The 18,691-nt window shown below is 39.5% G+C and overlaps 1 protein-coding gene across 2 annotated transcripts; it reads right to left on the bottom strand.

Annotated features, from left to right (window-relative positions):
• Positions 1–2,686: 2,686 nt before the first annotated feature.
• On the bottom strand, positions 2,687–16,041 carry LOC131231373 (potassium transporter 5-like). 2 transcript variants are annotated; one of them, XM_058227540.1, is made up of 8 exons: positions 15,831–16,038; positions 9,028–9,253; positions 8,335–8,583; positions 6,780–6,830; positions 5,974–6,234; positions 4,867–5,034; positions 4,517–4,771; positions 2,687–3,956 (listed from the first exon to the last, which is right to left on the bottom strand). In XM_058227540.1, exons 1-8 carry the CDS (start codon positions 15,993–15,995, stop codon positions 2,974–2,976), a joined length of 2,358 nt encoding a protein of 785 aa, XP_058083523.1. In that variant the 5' UTR covers positions 15,996–16,038; the 3' UTR covers positions 2,687–2,973. The 2 variants fall into 2 exon arrangements, with proteins under 2 accessions (XP_058083523.1, XP_058083524.1); XM_058227541.1 differs by lacking the exon at positions 5,974–6,234 and having other exon boundaries at positions 15,831–16,041.
• Positions 16,042–18,691: the final 2,650 nt, after the last annotated feature.

Here is an 18,691-nt window from a genome sequence, read left to right as displayed (position 1 = left end):
GGGCTCATGACTAAACAGATGGATGGAGTGGATGGCCTAACGATAATGGCCGCACTGTTTTGAGTGAAGTCAGACATAAAAGGGTATGAAGTATGAACAGATCGATGGCCTGCCAAACGAATTGTTAAAATGGAAAACAATCAATGGTTCAAATTCAGCAAGAAAATAACCAATACTCTTTTTTTTAAAAAAAAAATAAAATTTGTTATATCCCAATTTTAAGACAAAACTTTGGATGTTCTTTATGTTATGAAGTAAAAATATTCTGATTTTCTTGGTAGTGATTCTAGAAGTGATTTCTCAAAACCATTAGGTGTGAATATGTGATTCTCATTATGATTAGTGAGAAAATAGTCAGTTACTCTTATTACTTTCCTATTTGCTTCAAATTTTTAGTTCTCTCTCTCTCTCTCTCTCTCTCTCTCTCTCTCTCTCTCACTCATTTTTCATGATCCTAAATTCTTTCTTAAACAAAGTGGGCTTGCAAGTTCTGCACTTGGAAGTGAGATTTGAGGGCCTGACCGTCACCGCAGATGTTTAGATTGGGAAAAGAGCTTTGCCTACTCTGTTGAATTATGTCCACAACTCCATTGAGGTCGATATTCTCTTTACAATACAATCCCTTTTCCTAAATCTATTTCATAGATATTTCTATCATGCAGCAATTAACTTAGTTAAAATACAATATATATATTTAATAAATAATATACTCAGGCAACCATTCATTTGCCTTGCTTGTTTGTCAGAGTTAATAACATGCATTTTAAAATCTACATCATGTCTTGTTTGACTTACTTATTGACATGTTTGTTTTGTTAAACTTGCAGATGGAGACTTTGGCAATGACCGGTGTAGATGGGTACCAATGCTGCTTGGTTGAAATGATGTGTGGGCAAAGAGGCTGGAAATAGTTAGTTGTGGCCAAGCTAGGAGTGGACCACATGGACAATTTTTATTTTTTATTTTTATAAATGTATTCGGACAATTTTCAACTTATTGTTGTAAATATTATACATCTTTTATTGTAAAGCCGTACAATATTTGTTTAATATTCATTTTTAATTGTATTGCAACATTTTTTGGGTTTGAAATATATATATATATATATATATATATATATATATATATATGTGTGTGTGTGTGTGTGTGTGTGTGTGTGTGTGTGTGTGTGTGTGTGTGTTCCAATTTTTTAAAAAATACTGGCTTGTGCTAGGCGGGTTGTCCAGTACTTTTTTCTGAAATTCACTCGCTATCGCATCCCCTAGTTGCAGCTTCCTTCCTCGGGTCCGGTCGGTCCACTTCCTTCGCCTGCCTAATCACTGAATGTGCCCCGCCAACTGAACTTTTACGCTTTAAAGACTCGGGAGGGGGGGAGTGGGAGAGGACCTTTCACATGTTAGGTGTAGCTGGTGCATTTGGCGGCTCCCTATTCAGTGCATGACGTGGCTATCCTTAGTGGACAGCCCGTATTGAAGGTGACACTACTAGGAAGAATAGTATAGCATTTCTAAAATACTGTTCCCAAAATTAAGAAGAGTTTAGAATCATTTTAAAATTGTTGTTTCTAAAATTTGTGACGGTTTTCAACTGTTCCTAATTTTTTTTGACGCCCCATTTAAGAACTGTTGAAAGCTGTTCCTAAATGGTTCAGGAACGGTTTTCAACCATTCCTAAATAGGGATTTTGGTTGTGGATTCTAAATTTTCCAAACACATGGGATCCATTGACTGGTCCAACCCATTCAGAATATCTAGGCCGCTACAATATTTGACACTGACTTGACTGGTCCAACCTTGTACTTAATATCTTTACAACCAAACATTCACAAGCCATTAAATGAATACCTTGCTCTTTGAAAGGAACTGTAGACCACGGACTTCACTTTTGTAGCTGACGAATATCATGACAACCAAACATTCGCAAGCCATTAAATGAATACTTTGCTCTTTGAAAGGAACTGTAGACCATGAACTTCACTTTAGTAGTCAACGAATATCGTTACAACCAAACATTCGCAAGCCATTAAATGAATACTTTGCTCTTTGAAAGTAACTGTAGACCATGGACTTCACTTTTGTAGTTAATGAATATCGTTACAACCAAACATTTGCAAGCCATTAAATAAATACTTTGCTCTTTGAAAGGAGCTGTAGACCATGGACTTCGCTTTCGATCTGGAACCTTTATACTTTGGGCCTAATATTATTTGGGCATTTTTTGTTGGTGCCTTCCTATACTTTGGTGTGATAAAATCAATACCCTTCATTTAGCCACCAATCCCATCTTCAATCCTTGAACAAATTACATTGAAGTTGATTATCATTTTCTGCACAAATAAAAGGCCGTCCTGTGCCATCTTGATGTATGTCATCAGATTGCTGATATTTTTGTAAAGGTCTCTCCTCCGTTCTATTTCTAAGGATGACTAGAGATTGGTAGACTTGAATATTATCAAACTCCAAATCTTCTTCTTCTTCTTCTTCTTCATTATTCTTTTTTTTGTTTTTGTTTTGTTTTTTTTTTTTTTTACACTCACGCCCACACACAGTGGGTACTCGAACCCATATTGCCACTGAGCCATGAGTAAGGACCCAACTCCAAATCACATCTGTTACAGAAAATATCTCATAACTAGTTCACATTGGAATAATATTATATATATAGACCAAGATAACACGGTTGAGAATCATCATATCCTCATATTTCATATATTTCATCACAGCTAACAAATCTTCTGAGTTTCAGCTATTTTACATAAGCTTTGATTCTTCCAGACACACAGAGAGAGTATATATAAAACATAAGATTCTTCACTTATTCCACTCCACAGACCATGCAATGCAAGTTCGACTAATGCACATGTGGCCTACCTGATTAGCAAACTAGCCTAGTTTTCAGGTCACCGTACGTTAACGAAGGGACCCACTTAAGGAACGGCCCAGATCATGGGAAGCACTCATTTAAATTTTCTTCCTAAAGTTCATAAGTCATTCCCACCTTCAGCAAACGCTTGTGAGGAATCTCAAAAACTTCATCCCTTTGCCTCAGATTCCTCCTCAGGCCATTGTAAACATAGTCTATCAAAACCCTCCTCCCAATACCACTTCCTCTTCTCGCTACCACCTCACTCTCTCCTAGTAAATGCACTACTCCTTCGTTCATCTCTCTCTCCACCAACTCCACCAATCTGATCTTCTCTTCCTCTTCATCTACACCGTCAATTCCACCATCATGGCCCAACATTGGTGTTGCACCACCATTCTCCCCATCATGGTGGCCCACCACCATTGGTGTTGCACCACCATTCTCCCCATCATGGTGGGACACTTCCATTGGCTGAGCCCATGTTTCATCTCTGATGAACTCCTTCAGGCGGTCCACCAATGCTCGTTCTAACGACCCACGCTCATTCTGCACGTCCTTGTATCCGTACCGCACCACGCACCTGAACACTGCCAACTCACTTGGGCCCACGCGGCGGAATAGGAACCGCTCATCAGGTGGGACCTTGCTAATGGGAAGTGACTTGACTGATACAAACACTAGCACAGAGTGCAACGCGGGGACGTTGGCGACATAGTGCTTGAAGATGGGAGGGATCCCTTGGACAAGCTCAGAGTAGAAGAGTGCAATCCCCGGCAAGCGGCGGAAGTTGGGGTCAGTGGCGATCTCCCGTATCTTGTCTGGCGAGACCTTGTTGTCGAGCTCATACATGTACTTTTTTCGGTATACATAGTTCCAAATCAACATTACAGATACAAGGAATGCGGCGAAGACTAGTGGGAGGTAGCCACCTTGATCAAATTTGGAAAGGACGGAGCTGAGGTAGAAGAGTTCGATGGAGCCGATGATCAAGACGTATAAGATCACAATGATGATGTGGGTCTTCCATATCATCACCATTATCAACACTAGCAATGCAGATGTTAGAGTCATCACGAACACAACGGCAATCCCTGCATGACAGATACCAGTCATCAAGATCAATAGAAACAGCCCGCTTTGATCCAATCCGTTGGATCCAGAATTGCCCATTCATGGGTCACGATATAGATGGCCCACTCCAGAAAAGTAGTCCAAACAAATGATCCTAGCCATCAATGTTCAAATGTCAAGGTTGGCCATTTTCATTTTTACCATCCATTTAAGGGACACAATTGGTATGCTTGAGTTAATGTCCAGAGCAACTTTCAATTGTGGCCATCTATAGATGGTAGTCAATAGATGATTAGTCTAGATCGACGACCATCTCACCTTATGAAAGAATCATTTACACAGAGACTGTGATTGATGACTCGGACTCAGACCGACTCATCTGAGTTGACTTGATATTAGTCGAGTCTGGTACGGCCTTGGCACCATGAGTCAGCATTGAGAATATATATGCCTGACTCAGCTCAAGACTAGGCTGAGTCTTGACCTGAGTCAGGAGAAATTTTAGCGACGGCCAAACCAGTTGGACTAAAATCAAGACCAAATCTTAGCCCATGGTGTATGAATTGTGATGGGTTTATACCATATGCATTGGCAATCTTCTCGGTGGTCTTGAATCCGGCAGTAACTGCGACACAGGCAAACATGAGCAGGTAGTTGATTTCAGGTATGTAGACTTGGCCCTCATACTTGGAGGATGTGTGGATGATCTTCACTAGAGGGAAGCAGCCGAGCGATAGGGACTGTTGGATGATGGAGAAGGTACCGGATATCATGGCCTGACTGGCGATGATCGACGCCAAGACAGCCACCCCGAACATGGGCCAATATAAACGCTCTACACGATAATCAGTCCCATGTTAGTGGTCCAAAAGGAAGTGTTTGTTCAATGTCCCACATGAAATTAGAGCAATAAACTGGGGCTTCCATTACCTGGTATGGACTTGTAGAATGTTTCTCCAACGTGGCTGTGGTGCAAACGAAGATACGATGCTTGGCCTGCATATGCTAAAATGAGAGACGGGAAAGTTACCGAGCACATGCTTATCTGTACAGAACGGACTGTGAAGTGCCCAACGTCGGCAAACATCGCCTCAGTTCCTGTTGCATCAGATCATTGTAAGTGCATGTGCCACATGAACATGCCTTGGCCCAAAAATCAGGCCAATCTACTCAACATTTGTGTGAAATGAGATTTTTATCAAATACACCAGTCTTTTTACCTAATCTCACACGTGTGCGCACGCGCATATTGTTAGATATTAGCACCCACAGTTTCAAGAGGGCTCCTTATTTTACCACTTAATGTCGAATCTAAGCCGTTTGTCTATTTTTGAAATGATAAATTACCGTTGCAAAATGGTATACCATAGACAATGATTTAAACCATTCAAAAGATCATGGATAGTGATCTACATTATTCTAAGATGGTAGACTACAGTCTACATCGTTTAAGGTTGTCGGTAATTTGGATCTTTCAAAAGGAGCTGGATAACTTTTTAGATCGTTCACAATTACGTGGACAATGATCTTGGCCATTATAAGATGAGGGATAACGATCTAGACCATTCTAGAATAGGTCGATAGTTATTTTGACTGTTTCAAAATGGTGGACAGCCATATGAACCAATCCTATTGGTACCACATGACCAAATTTTAGGGTTATCTTCATCATTTTTATAAATAAGCATGTTGTGACTTGAGATTTGATGGAGAGTAATAAAATAAAGAACAGAAGAAAAATACTTTTTGTGGCTCTATCTAATTAGGCTAGAAGATGAGCATGAAACATGATTGATGGTCTGTAACTCTTATATTCTGGACATACATTTGCCTGACTTGATGAGTGGACCATCCTTAATTTTGGGTCCGGAGATGTTCCTGGAGACCACGTGCTATGATAGCAAGTCATGTGCTATTGGTCACCTCTCTTCACCTCAAGATTTGTTTTGTAAGTATGTAATCACAGTTCACACACATGCATGAACATTCTCTTGTAAGTGAATGTAAATGTGCACATTCGAGAGGGATGCAACTAACCAGTGATGGCGAGGACAACGCCGCCAAGAGAAATCCATGCATCTTTCTTGTTTCTCCTGAAATAGTCAATGATGTATTTTGGATTGATGGCCTTGACAACGGATGGATCGTATTCGAAGAAGTTGAAAATGCCGATGCCGCCGATCATTAGGAACCACACGATGATGACTGGCGCAAAAGTGTAGCCCACCTTATCAGTTCCAAATCTCTGAGCTAAGAATAGGCAGATCAAGATGCCAACTGATACCCCCACAATCCTTCCTAGAAAGAAAAGAAAAAGACTTGGGTCACTTGTATTAAAAGATCATAACCAATCATCATGTGGGTCCTACTTTGGGTGGGGCATATCACAGCATTTGTGCCCTGGCCTTATTTTCGGTGAGTTTATTCTCATCCACATATCAAATGTGTACCAGATCCAAAATGATCATCAGATCGGCCCTACCTTGGATGGGCCATTACCAAAAAATTCAAACAGATTGAACAATCATAATCATCTGATTGGAGGATTATTTAGGAAGAAAATGGACAGTCAAAGGAAATTTTGTGGACCTTTTTTTATAACTGTTGTATTTTTATTCCCATCAAAAGTCCCTTGATAGAATGGATAGGATAGTCGGATTGGTGCGATCTTTGGGGTCTGCCCCATCAAAGGTATAGCATGATTGACAATCGGTTCAGATCTTGTCTACATGGTGAATCTTGATGAAAAACCAAAGTGACAAACATAATAGTCTAGCTCTATGATAACAGAGTAAGGACCAGGTGTGTACATGGACACAGAGAGTACAGAAGATAATGTATACCTTCAGTCATGGCGCTTGTAGCTTTCTTTATCCCACCCACAGCAGACAAGACTACAACCAAAATTTCAAAACAATTCCACGTCAGCAAAGGACCCAAAACCTATCACCATTGATGATGATAATGATGCAAGTGGGACACAGATTTCTTTATTTGGTGATTAAAATTGGATATGTGGCATGAAAGAGGAATGATCTGAACCCTTGATCTGTCAAAAATGAAATGATTATTGTCCACAGACCGAATGGATGGGACGATCCTGCTAGTCTACTGGGATGATCTTTTCCCAGTCATTAAGGATTGGACGGTGAAAATCATCTAATTTTTTAGTTAAGGGAGCATGGAGAGTTGGTATGCACATCGTCTTCCCATCATTTTAAGATAGTTGGCGGGAATCTATATGCATTTGAAATTATAAACTTTTAAATTTCATTTTGAATATGTTATGATGCACTAATTGTTGCATGGAGTAAGATACGTGCATAACAACTGTGTTTTCTGAAGGTACACAATCTTTTGGTCTACAACACCAACAAAGAAATGCCATCGAAATCTCACAGAAGGTAAGGTATACAGCGATCTGACCGTCCATCTTTCGATCCCCACTATGGTCGGCCCATTACCCCAAAGTGCACCAATCCGAAGATCCTAACTGCCCCATCAACAGATCTTTCCCCATTCTGATGTAGAGCGGGTCACAGACACTTTCATGTCCAGGATGGACCTGAGAAGGCCTGATCGGATGCGGAAGTGATTGGGACCGTCAAAACCCTAAAACAGGCATATCTCGCAAACCGGAATGAGTTATTCGATGTACCATATATGATTTTGGGTAGGAGAAGCTATTTTACCCAATCAACCCACTACACCAGGTTGCCCACGTCAAATTTGCGAGATTCCATCAGATCAACAGTGGAAAATCCCTTTTAATTTTGTTTTTACTAATTATATTTTTACTATTTATAGTTAGTTTTAATTGGATCCTAACTATTGAGCTTTAGGAGTTGTGCCCAACATGAAAAGGGCTTAGAAATTTTAGGAGAACAACGTGGTTAGGCCAAATTGGACACTTATTATTTTTGGTCAAAAACCATGAAGTCTAGTAGAAATCATGACTGTCTATAAATAGTAAGTTTACTATAACTTATTATTTATAGTAAGTCACCTTTTTTTTTTAAAGGGTGTTTGAGTTGGAGTTTGATTCTGAACCTATGTTTGATATTACTATTTAAAGGGTTGTAATTTCATTTTTTTTTAATATCATTATTCAATCTATTTTCAAATTTATTAGAATTTATTTCTATTATTTCTAATTTTCCTCGTGGATTTGAGGAATATCTGTGACGAGTCCAGTGAAGCTCCGTGGATTCAGAGTAATTATCCCCTTGATGAAGATGGTGATCGACCTCATCACGTCCATCCCCGCGTCACAGTCAATGTGGAATTCCATCATTTTACTTCCTAACCATCCATTTACAAACCACTGATCAGACAGATAGCATTATCCTATCGGTGCAACATTTGAGCCATCAGAAAAACAGTGAAAGAAGATAAGACCTGAGATGCATGGAGTGAGGACTCCGTCGCCCATCACCATGGAAGTTCCAAGCATGGTCACGAATAACAGAAGATATTTTGCGAATGAGCTCTTCTCCAACGTCGATTTCAGCTTCGATGCCCGGCGAAGACGATTGCTTGGCAATTCAAGCTGGTAATTGGAAACGTTTGTGTCTTCAGCTTGCTGGCTTGGAAGCAAACTGACCTTTGCGTAACGACAGATCAGTGAATACAATGCGAATGTCCCACCTATGATCACAATCAAATTGTACAAATTAGATTAATAGACAATACAAAATCTACCATTAGATCTTCTTCAGATGTGAAGAAAATCAGGACGATCACCAAGTGGGCCATCTGGTTCATGTGTCCTATAAAAAAATAGGGCGCCAAACTCATCAAGTGGGCCATACGTGTATTGCTTAAACTTTTCCTAGCAGTCCATTTTCTGTACACGTACGGCTCACCTGATGAGTGGACCAGCCTGGGGTGTCATGATAAGAAACAAATGGTCTGTGGGCCAGGCCATTTATCAGATCATCTTGAGGATCCAACAAATGGTTCTCAATTGATTGTTGAAAATGATAATTGTCACCAGTATTGGGCCATGTCCTGTTCGAGCAGTGGCCCACCAGATCAATGGCTACGGTCACCTTACAAATGCGAAGTATAAATCATAAATGAGATCCTTACCGTCGCCATTGTCATTCGCATGGAGGACGATGAAGACGTACTTGATCAAGGGGATCAAGGTGATGGTATAGAAGATCAAGGACAACACACCCAAAATGTCATCGTTGTGATTGATGCCCTTGGTGAAGGTGCTGGAGTAGACGTATAAAGGAGATGTGCCGATATCACCGTACACAATTCCAATGCTTTGAAAGGCTAGTTGTAGGATCATCGTCCAATCACAGTTCTGCATGAATTCCAGAATTTACTGATCAGTACCTTTGAGGTAGAGACTTGGATTCGAATATGACCACAGATCAATTGCCTGATCATCTGGTGGATCGCCCTACATGGGGCAACCCACTTACAATTCATCGAGCCCAAGTCCAGTCCGACCAGACCCATTTACTTGTAACTAGGTCGGGTCCGACGGCACTTGACCTAACAATGGAATATGGGGCTAAAGGCATCCCCAGTCTGACCAATTAGTGGCCAGTGTCCACATGGGAGCGACCCAGTTAAAAGTCATCGAGCCCAAGTCCAATCGGACCCAACCAAGTCCAATCGGACCCAACCCATGTAATTGTAACTGGGCTGGGTTCAACCAGTCGGACCCAACCAGTATGACTGCACTCGACCTAACAATGGAATATGGGGCTAAAGGCGTCCCAGTCTGCCCAATTAGGGGTGAAATACAAACATGCATGTGTATCTGTGCTTATTATGTATCAGTTTATTTTGGGTTTTCAGTACAGTCGGTCACATTCCTTAGCTCAGCCAATTGATAACCTATATCAGTGGGTTGGTTCTGTAGGCTTCAATTCAAGCCCGAACCACTTAAACAGGCCACATTTTTTTAACCCAATCCCAACCCACTGCCCATTTAGCTCAGCCCAAACCCATATCAAAAGCAGCCCGGGCCAGTTGACACGTGGGTAAACCTGATACATTGGTACCCTTAATAAAGAGGACTCAAATCTAGCCCATTCATCCATGGGCTGGGTCTAAGAAGACACAAACCCAACCAATTTACACTGATACTATTTTATTTATTTATTATTATTATTATTTTTTTAAATATCTCATCTTTTCTCTAAGTAATCGTTTTTTTATGCACATTGTAAATTAGTCAACCAAAATAAATATTTTAACGACTAAAATATTTTTATATAAATAAAAGATTAGTTTATTTATCAACTATTCGACGAGCCAAGCTAGCCCATGATATTGCATGTGGGGTTAGTGAACCTAGTAGGCTGATACTAGCTAGCATTTTATTTCAAGTAAAGACTATCTCGCCTTTTCTTTAAGTAATCTCTTTTATGCACGTAGTAAATTAGTCAACCAAAATAAATATTTTAATTACATAAATAAAAGATTGGTTTATTTAGTGACTATTCTACGACATGCACGAGCCAAGCTAGCCCATGAAGTTGCATGTGGGGCAAGTGAACCTAGTGCATATAAATTTGGGATCAAGGAAATGAGAATGTAAAATGTAGTAAATTCATGATCTTGTTAAATTCATAGATTTGCATTGGAATTGAATTTTGTAAATTCTAAAGTGTATTGTTTGGGAATCAAATAACAAATTCATGGATTTGAGGAGCATCTATTGGGGTGACAGAGTATTTATTATAAATGAACTATTTTCTTTTTGCTCTCATAAGAGTCTAATTTTGAAGATTTGCCCAGTTTTTAGTCTCCTGGCCATTTTGTTTTTTCAATTTACACTATAAATGGAGTGTAGATGAATAATTATTTCTTTGCAGAACTGATTGGAAGAGAGGAATTTAGAGTGTAAGTAGGCCTCGAAAATCAGTGTAAATATGATAAAATCAAAGGAGAATTGTCTGTAAAATACGTGGAGCCTACTTATGGGTGCATCTCCACCTATTCTAGGTGCTTATTTTGGGGCATGAGCTAAAAATTGAGATAGATCTAAAGGTTAAGTGGACCATACAACAGGAAACAAGGGGAATTGAACACCTATCGTTGAAAGTTAAAATAAGCCAAAGCCCCACGAGAATGTGTACCTGTCATCCAACTTGTTCATAATGTCAGGTAAACATGGATGAAGGGAAAACACAAATATCAGCTTGATCCAAAAATTTTGTGGCCCACAGGAAGAATTGATCCCATTGTTTCCTGTAGTGCGGTCTACCTGAGCTTTGGATCCATTTTTGGCTCATGCCCTAAAATGAGTGGCAAAAATGGAGCTACAAACAAGCAATATCAAGGTATGATGTTAATGTAAATATAAGTAATAATTATTCATTTACAGTATATTTACATTGTAAATTGGAAGACAAACAGCTTCAGGGAATTTAGAATTTGAATTTGCCCCAAATTCATAGATTTATAGTGGCACAATATATTTGGGGAATGTATAGGAAATATATGAGTTTCAATTCCTATCCCATATTTACCAAGTCAAATAACCTCGGGAAATGAGAATGTGAATTTCTTGAATCCATTGAACTTCTTTAAATTCATTGATTGGCATTGGCTTTTAATGTGGAAATCTCAAAGCTCATTGTTTGTGAATCAAAATATGAATCCATGGGGCCCACTTAAATTGCATTAATTTATTAAAACAAAATAACATTTATTAATTTTAAAAGAGTTTATATATATATATATATATATATATATATATATATGATTGATAAACAAAATTGGCCCATAAGAAGGTTTTAATGGTCAATCACCCCGTTTCTTATGGTATGATTTATTGTTGATGTCTTAAATATGCCAATAATAGGGTCTGTCGATGCCACTGATAGCCACTTGATGCCATCGAGCAAATGTCAATCCAATCGATAAATCTGAAAAGTTCTATGTTGGTTGCTAGAATGTTTTGGTGTTGCTACTCGATATCCTTAAAGGAGTTCGATGACATCGACAGATCCTCAATGGGATGTTGATGCCATTGAAAGTCCCTTCGAGTGCGCGCAAATTTGCGCAAGTGTGGAATTTATTTTGTAATCTAGTTGTGATACTTTATATATCGGGTATAATCGGGATTTGAGAATAATATATGCGTATTAGGGCTTTCTAATTTGTTCCTAAGGATTCAAGGGCATAACTAGTGCTTGTGGAATAGATTTGAGGCTTGTTCGAATCTGTAAGACTCCATCTCTTATGGTTTATGCTTTCATAGTGCATTACTCGTCGCCTTGTGGCGTAGTTTTTTCCCTGAAAAGGATTTTTTCATATAAAATTCATATTATTCTTGTTTGAACTTGGTTGTGCGATTACATGTACTTTGCTTGATTTGTTTCCGTGTGCTTCCACGGTGCTTCAACAAGTGGTATCAGAGCTAATGTTGGGAAGTAGATCAAATATGAAAGCAACATATCAATAGTATCTAATCCAAAGTTCGATGTAGAAAAAACTCCGGTAAAAATAATTTTGAACTATAGAAAGTTAAGATGAATGGTATCCTAGTAATGAAGCTCTCCTTGAAAAACGATCGAAAGCTATGATGAAATGTAGACTTAGAAATGGTGATTGATAAGGAGTTACAATGAATGAAGATTGAAGACATGGTGGAGATTGTTGTTGATGTCTTAAATATGTTAATAACAGGTTGTGTCGATGCCATCGATAGATGCTTGATCCCATTGAAATTTTTTGAAAAATTCAATGATTGTTACTAAAACATTTTGGTGTTATTACTTGATGTCATCGAAGGAGTTTGACACCATCAACAGATCCTCGATGGGATGTTAATGCCATTGAAAGTCCCATCGAGTGTGCGCAGAGTTATGTAAGTATGGAATTTGTTTCCTATTCCGATTGTGATAGTTTATATATCGGGTGTAATCGGGATTTGGGAAGAATAGAGGTGTATTGGGCTTTATAATTTGTTCGTAAGGGTTAAAGGGCATAACTAAAGCTTGTGGAGTAGATTGGAGGCTTGTTTAAATAAAAAAGACTCAATCTCTCGTCATTTCTATTTTCATAGTGTTTTACTCATCACCTTGTGTCATGGTATGGATTAGGTTGTGCAACCGTGTGTACTTTGTTTGATTGGTATATATGTGCTTCCACAATTTCCTAACAGTCTTGGGTTCATGCCATAAAATGATATGGCAAAATTGATGAATGGTGTGGATATAAAATAAATATACGAAGGTGGGCCCCACGGTATGGTCCACACCTAGTCTGCTCACCACCCCTGACGGCTTCCCCACAAATCGCGGAAAATAACGCAGAGGTTTCTCAACTATTGCTGTTGATCGGGCCACTGGACTATAGGATACATCTTTCAGTGATCCAAACCATCTATATGATAGCCCTCGACTTAGTACGGGGGTAGATGAAAATGTAAAAGATCTTTAGATTGGAACGTTTCCAACCTTTTATCACATAAACGGTTGAAATACTTCAATATGAGATTCGTTATTGGGTCTTTCCCATCCATGGTGTGGCCCATCACATCAACGGTTTAGTCATTAAAAAAGACTCGAATAAAGGTGCTAACGTGCGGACGTAGCCTATGGCAATCCTCCGTGAAGAAACGTGAAGAAGTTTAATGCGATTAGCTATTTTTAGTCAAACGCACCACAAAATAGTTTAGTGTGATAGTTTACCACCACTTTGAAAACGGTGGTGACTTGTCACCCTTAAATGACACGTTCGGCACTCGCGTTCCACCATCCAGACCATCCAATGTGTGGGCCATGCTATGGACTTTTAGAACCCAAGTAATCATTACCATCTAACAATTAATCAAACATCTAATTTTCGAAAATGCAAAAAATTACGAAAATGCCATTCGTTGATTCTATCATCTCAGGATACACGCGCAGCACAATTGCCAAAAGCTGGCACACATGCATGGCGATATAAACTGGGGACGCGGATTTCCTGGGAATACGAGGTTACTGCACTGGAAACATAGATGGGACCACCGTGATGTTTGTGAGAAATCCACACCGTCAATCAGTTTTGTGAGCTCATTTTAGGATATTAGACCAAAATCAATCAGGATCTAAGACTCAAGTAGGCCGTACTAAAGGAAAAAAGGTGATTAGGAAAATTACTACCGTTGAAACCTACCTGGGTCGACAGTGATGTTTACATGCCATCCTTACCGTTCATAACGTCATTCCTAATGGGATGAACTGAAAATGCAATTATAAGTATGATTCAAAACTTCTATGACCACACGAATATTTCGACTCTGGACGTTCAATCCTCACGTTTTTTATACACTTGAGTTTTGGATCAGGCCCATTTTTTTTTTACTCACGTCCTAAAATGAGCTCACAAAACGGATGGACAGTGTGGATTTCTCACAAACAGTACGGTGGGCCCCACCTAGGTTTCCATGGCATGAACTTCCTGCAAAAGGGTTTCGTAGGAAATCAGCGTCCATAAACTGGCCTTTTTGGTGGGACCCAGTGAGGATGTACCATATCGTAAAGGCTGCACTGATGGAATGATCCTAACCATCCAATTCATTGGTAATGAATGGACAATCCAAGTTCAACGGCCAAAATCAGATGGTTGAGATTGTCCAAGAAGTGGGACTATTTGGCTCTATTCCATCAACAATGATTGAATTCATTTGGCCCATGTAGCTACTCAGGGTCATGTTCCGATTATCTGAACCATCCATCTCCTCAGTCCTACCGTCAATGAGCTGTGGTCCAATAATCACAATTCAACCATGATCCTAACCTTTGATTTTAATTTGGAGTTGAATATGATCATGGAAAAATTTCCTTTATAAGTTATAAATTAATCTACACGTAGTAATGGTTAGAATCATCTGTTCAGAGTAAGTTCCTTAGAATGTGATGCGCATAACTTAGGCTCCATCTAGAGCATGGACGGTTAAGATCGTCAGACCATCTCAACATGACTGCCCTGTGTGAGATCCATGGGATGATCCTGAGTCTGCACAGGCAAACCAAACTCACCCATGGGAAACACAGTTACATACGAAGGCACACATCGAAGCTTACACGCCTGAACTTAATCTAAACTGTCCAAATTTGAACCCGTTATGCGTGTTGCATCCCTAAGGTCACACTCGGGCAATCACAACCGTCCAATCAAAGCCCACTGTACAACGATCCATACCGTTGATGTGTTTGGATGGAAATTGGACGATCCAGACTAACCCCAAAGAAAGAAAAAATTCTCCTAGGTGTGAGGGTTATAAATCCTAGATCCATTGCGTCTCAAGAGACAGTTAATCAAAGGTAACAAAACAGCTGTCCACTAAAAAAAAAAAGAAGCCATGTAACTGATGGACATGATTATCAAATTAGGGCAGCCCATCTGCAGTGATGCCCACCAAATCAACGGACAGGATCATTGAACAAGCGGCTGACTTTTAGAAACTAAAAATGGAAGCCGTATCTACTACAAAGCTTTGCATCTTAAGCTTAACCTACAATGCGACGTGTGGGGCTCACTGTGATGTACGCATTACATCCAACCCGTTCATCATATTCATCCCCTCATGTTCTACTTTCCACCGAAGAATCAGGCCGATCCAAATCAAGGTGAACCACATAATCTAAGATCATGCCCAAAAGCCTCTGAAAACCATGCAGTGCGGCCCACCGTAGTTTTGGGATGGCCTCATGTTTGGGGTGTCCATCCATCCTGGTTAACAAGTAAAAGCACGGTAGGCCTCATACACAATCTGCAAACTCTTTAGAATCATGCATACTCGACCCAAATACTTCTTGTGGTGTGGCCCACCTGAGTTTTGGGTCAGTCTGATTTTTAGTTTCTAAGAATAACAGGAGGGGAAGTACATGATGGTCGGATTGGATATTGAGAGAGAGAGAGAGAGAGACCTTGGAACCATGGCCTCTAGAACCAGACACTCTAGCTGTTTCAACGTCCCAAGAATCATATCTACGCAACCTCTCCCATGAGTATTTTCTCTCCTTCATTTCCTGTGATGGAGTTTCCGTCTCTTCCTTTACATCTTCCGACGCTCCATCCACGACGTTCGACATCTCCGTCTCAGAGAGAGAGAGAGAGAGAGAGAGAGAGAGCACTGGATTTCTACTGTCAGGGCTTTAATTATCGAGGCGTGAGTATATACCGTACGTGTCTCTCTGTATTTTGTACAAGTGGAGCCCATGCTACGATAATCCATAAGCTGGTACGCGAATTTCGAAAATAAAACAAAGCAACGGCTCAGATCTAATCAAGAAAAACCCTAATATTATACGGATAAGATCTTCCAATCAGGAAGATGTTCTTTGCGTGGGTTATAAACGGTGGGGCCACTTCCATTAACGGTTCGGATCACTGAAACTCCGCATGAGGCCCGAGCATAGAGGGAATCTTTGATACTCTGACAGAGTGTGATGGATGATACACAGGCACTTAAAATTTCTCTATTGTGGCACGTAAGTAATTAAAATTAAACGGTCCAAAATATAGGTTTTAGTTTAAATGTAAATTGAACAAAAACAATTATGCTTATCTTGTATTCTGACTATCTTATTGGAGGACATTTACTGGACGTACGGAATGAGAAATATCTAATGGTCTTTGTTTCAACAAACAAAGAGTCCTCGAATCAAAGGTTAAAATTATCTGATCAATCTATTTCTGGGGCTGTGATTAAAAGTATAGTGAGTTCCACAGTTTAGATGGTTTGGTTTGAACTAGTCTATGCCATGTATGCAATTTTTACGTGCCTGTGTATCAGCGTCACAGGCAACCATCGTATCAAGTAAATTCCCATTGTTGCCGTTAGATATGCGGACAGGCATTGCAATCTATATACGCGGTTTTTCCCATTTTGACGGACGTGGATTTCTATTAACAGAGATTAGGTGAGCCAAAAGTCAACATAGCATGGAAGTCTGCCACATGGAAAAGTTGTGAGATGGACGTCTGTGATTGAAATCTTCTTAGGTCCACCTAAGTTTTGGATGAAGCTGATGTTTTATTTATTTATTTATTATTTAATCGTAGTCCCGGTTGAGAGATGTGTTACCCTCGACGTAGCCACGTATCACCAACCTCAACCTCCGTAGTATGTGTACGTGGCACGTAAAGATGAGCGCTTTACGCCTTCAAATCTTATAATTTACTGACGGTTAAAAGAATATCAAAGTTAAGTAGACCCAGGATGATATATTTGTTGATTTACGTAATTCATTCATTTGGTAAGGTCATTTTAGAGTATGAACTAAAAAATGAATCATATTCAAAGCTTAAGTGGACCATACTACAAATAGCAGTGGGACAATAATTGCTACTTCCAAGCATTCATTGGGCTCATTATAATGTTTATTTTCCATTCAATCTTTATAAGGTCACCTAGAATTGGATGGAGGGAAAAAATCAAATATCAGATTGAACCAATACCTCTGTGAATCCTATGAAGATTTCAATGGTAGACGTTAAATCTCCTATTGCTTTATGCAATGTTGTCCAATTGATATTTAAATTTATCTTATTTTTGAGTTCAAGCCTTACTATAACGGGTGAAATAGAGTAATGATTTGGATATAACACATAACTGATGGTAGGGTCACGGTACTTAATGACATCAACACACTCCCAAAGTCGGTGGTGTGTGGTACATCAGCTAATCCGGCTCACTGATGAAGGCGCATGTCACGGGTCAGACTTGATACCCTTCGGTCAGGTGGGATTCTGGTCAGGTGTTAACGGGGAACGTATTGGGTGCACCCTGGCTATACCTAAGACAGTGCAACAGAGACTTGGCTGCCACCATGGAACTAGCGACATAGGTGGGTCCCTGACTGTAGGGCCCACCTTGAGGGATTCACTATATATCTACATTGTCTATATCTGTTTTGTCAAATGATTTTTGGGCGTGGTCTAAAATAAAGAAGATATAAATTTCAAGCAGATCATGCCAAAGGAAATGTTGAACACCCACCACTAAAATTTTCCTAGAGTCCACTGTAATGTTTGTTGACTATCCCAACAGTTGATAAGGTCAAGCAGCCTTGATGGAAAACAAAATGAAAAAAATAAAATAAAATAACTTGATCCAGATCTTACATGGACCACAAAAGGTTTTTAATGGTCAATAACCACTCTTTTCTATAGTGTGGTCTAATTGAAATTTGTATCTTCTTCAATTTGGGATCACTCCCTAAAATAAGTTGGAAAAATAAATAGACAGTGTGTATATACAATGCATCGAGGTGGGCCTTATGATCAGGATCCCACCCACATTGCTGGTTCCCGGGTGCATTCCAGTTGCGCTCTGACAGTGCAGCCCTTACCATGATGTATAAATTCTATTTCCAAATCATTTATCCATTTTCTAAAATTATTTTAAAGTATGAGCCAAAAAATGAAGCGGATTTAAATTTAAGGCAGATCATGCCACAGGACACCGATGATTGAACTCTCCACCATTAAAAAATTCCTAGGGTCCATCTTAATGCTTATTTTCCACCTAACTTGTTGTTATGATCACAAAAAACCTAGACATTGGAGAAAAAATAAATATCATCTTGATCCAAAATTTTTAGTAGCTCATGAGAAGTTTTTAATGGTCAGTCACTATTGTTTCTAAGGCATGGTCCATCTGAAATTTGAATCTATTTTAATTTTGGCCTCATCCCTAAAATAATAGGAAAAATCAGATGGGCTGCATAGATAGATAATACATATATCAAAGGTGGACCCATGCTAAGGGCTGCACTGTCTTGGG

The sequence above is a fragment of the Magnolia sinica genome, chromosome 17, assembly GCF_029962835.1.
Source record: "Magnolia sinica isolate HGM2019 chromosome 17, MsV1, whole genome shotgun sequence".
Classification (NCBI taxonomy): domain Eukaryota; kingdom Viridiplantae; phylum Streptophyta; class Magnoliopsida; order Magnoliales; family Magnoliaceae; genus Magnolia; species Magnolia sinica.
The sequence above is the reverse complement of the archived record's forward strand: the minus strand, read 5'-3'. Positions and strand labels throughout refer to the sequence as shown.

Bases quoted from the DNA above. Each gene is read 5' to 3' on its own strand.
- LOC131231373 (XM_058227540.1), bottom strand. From the start codon at position 15,995: ATGTCGAACGTCGTGGATGGAGCGTCGGAAGATGTAAAGGAAGAGACG. The intron at 6,235-6,779 runs GTATACATTATC...TTTTCTTTCTAG, and splicing joins TACAAGCGCCATGACTGAAG to GAAGGATTGTGGGGGTATCA. The intron at 5,035-5,973 runs GTTAGTTGCATC...CTGATGCAACAG, and splicing joins CGTTGTCCTCGCCATCACTG to GAACTGAGGCGATGTTTGCC.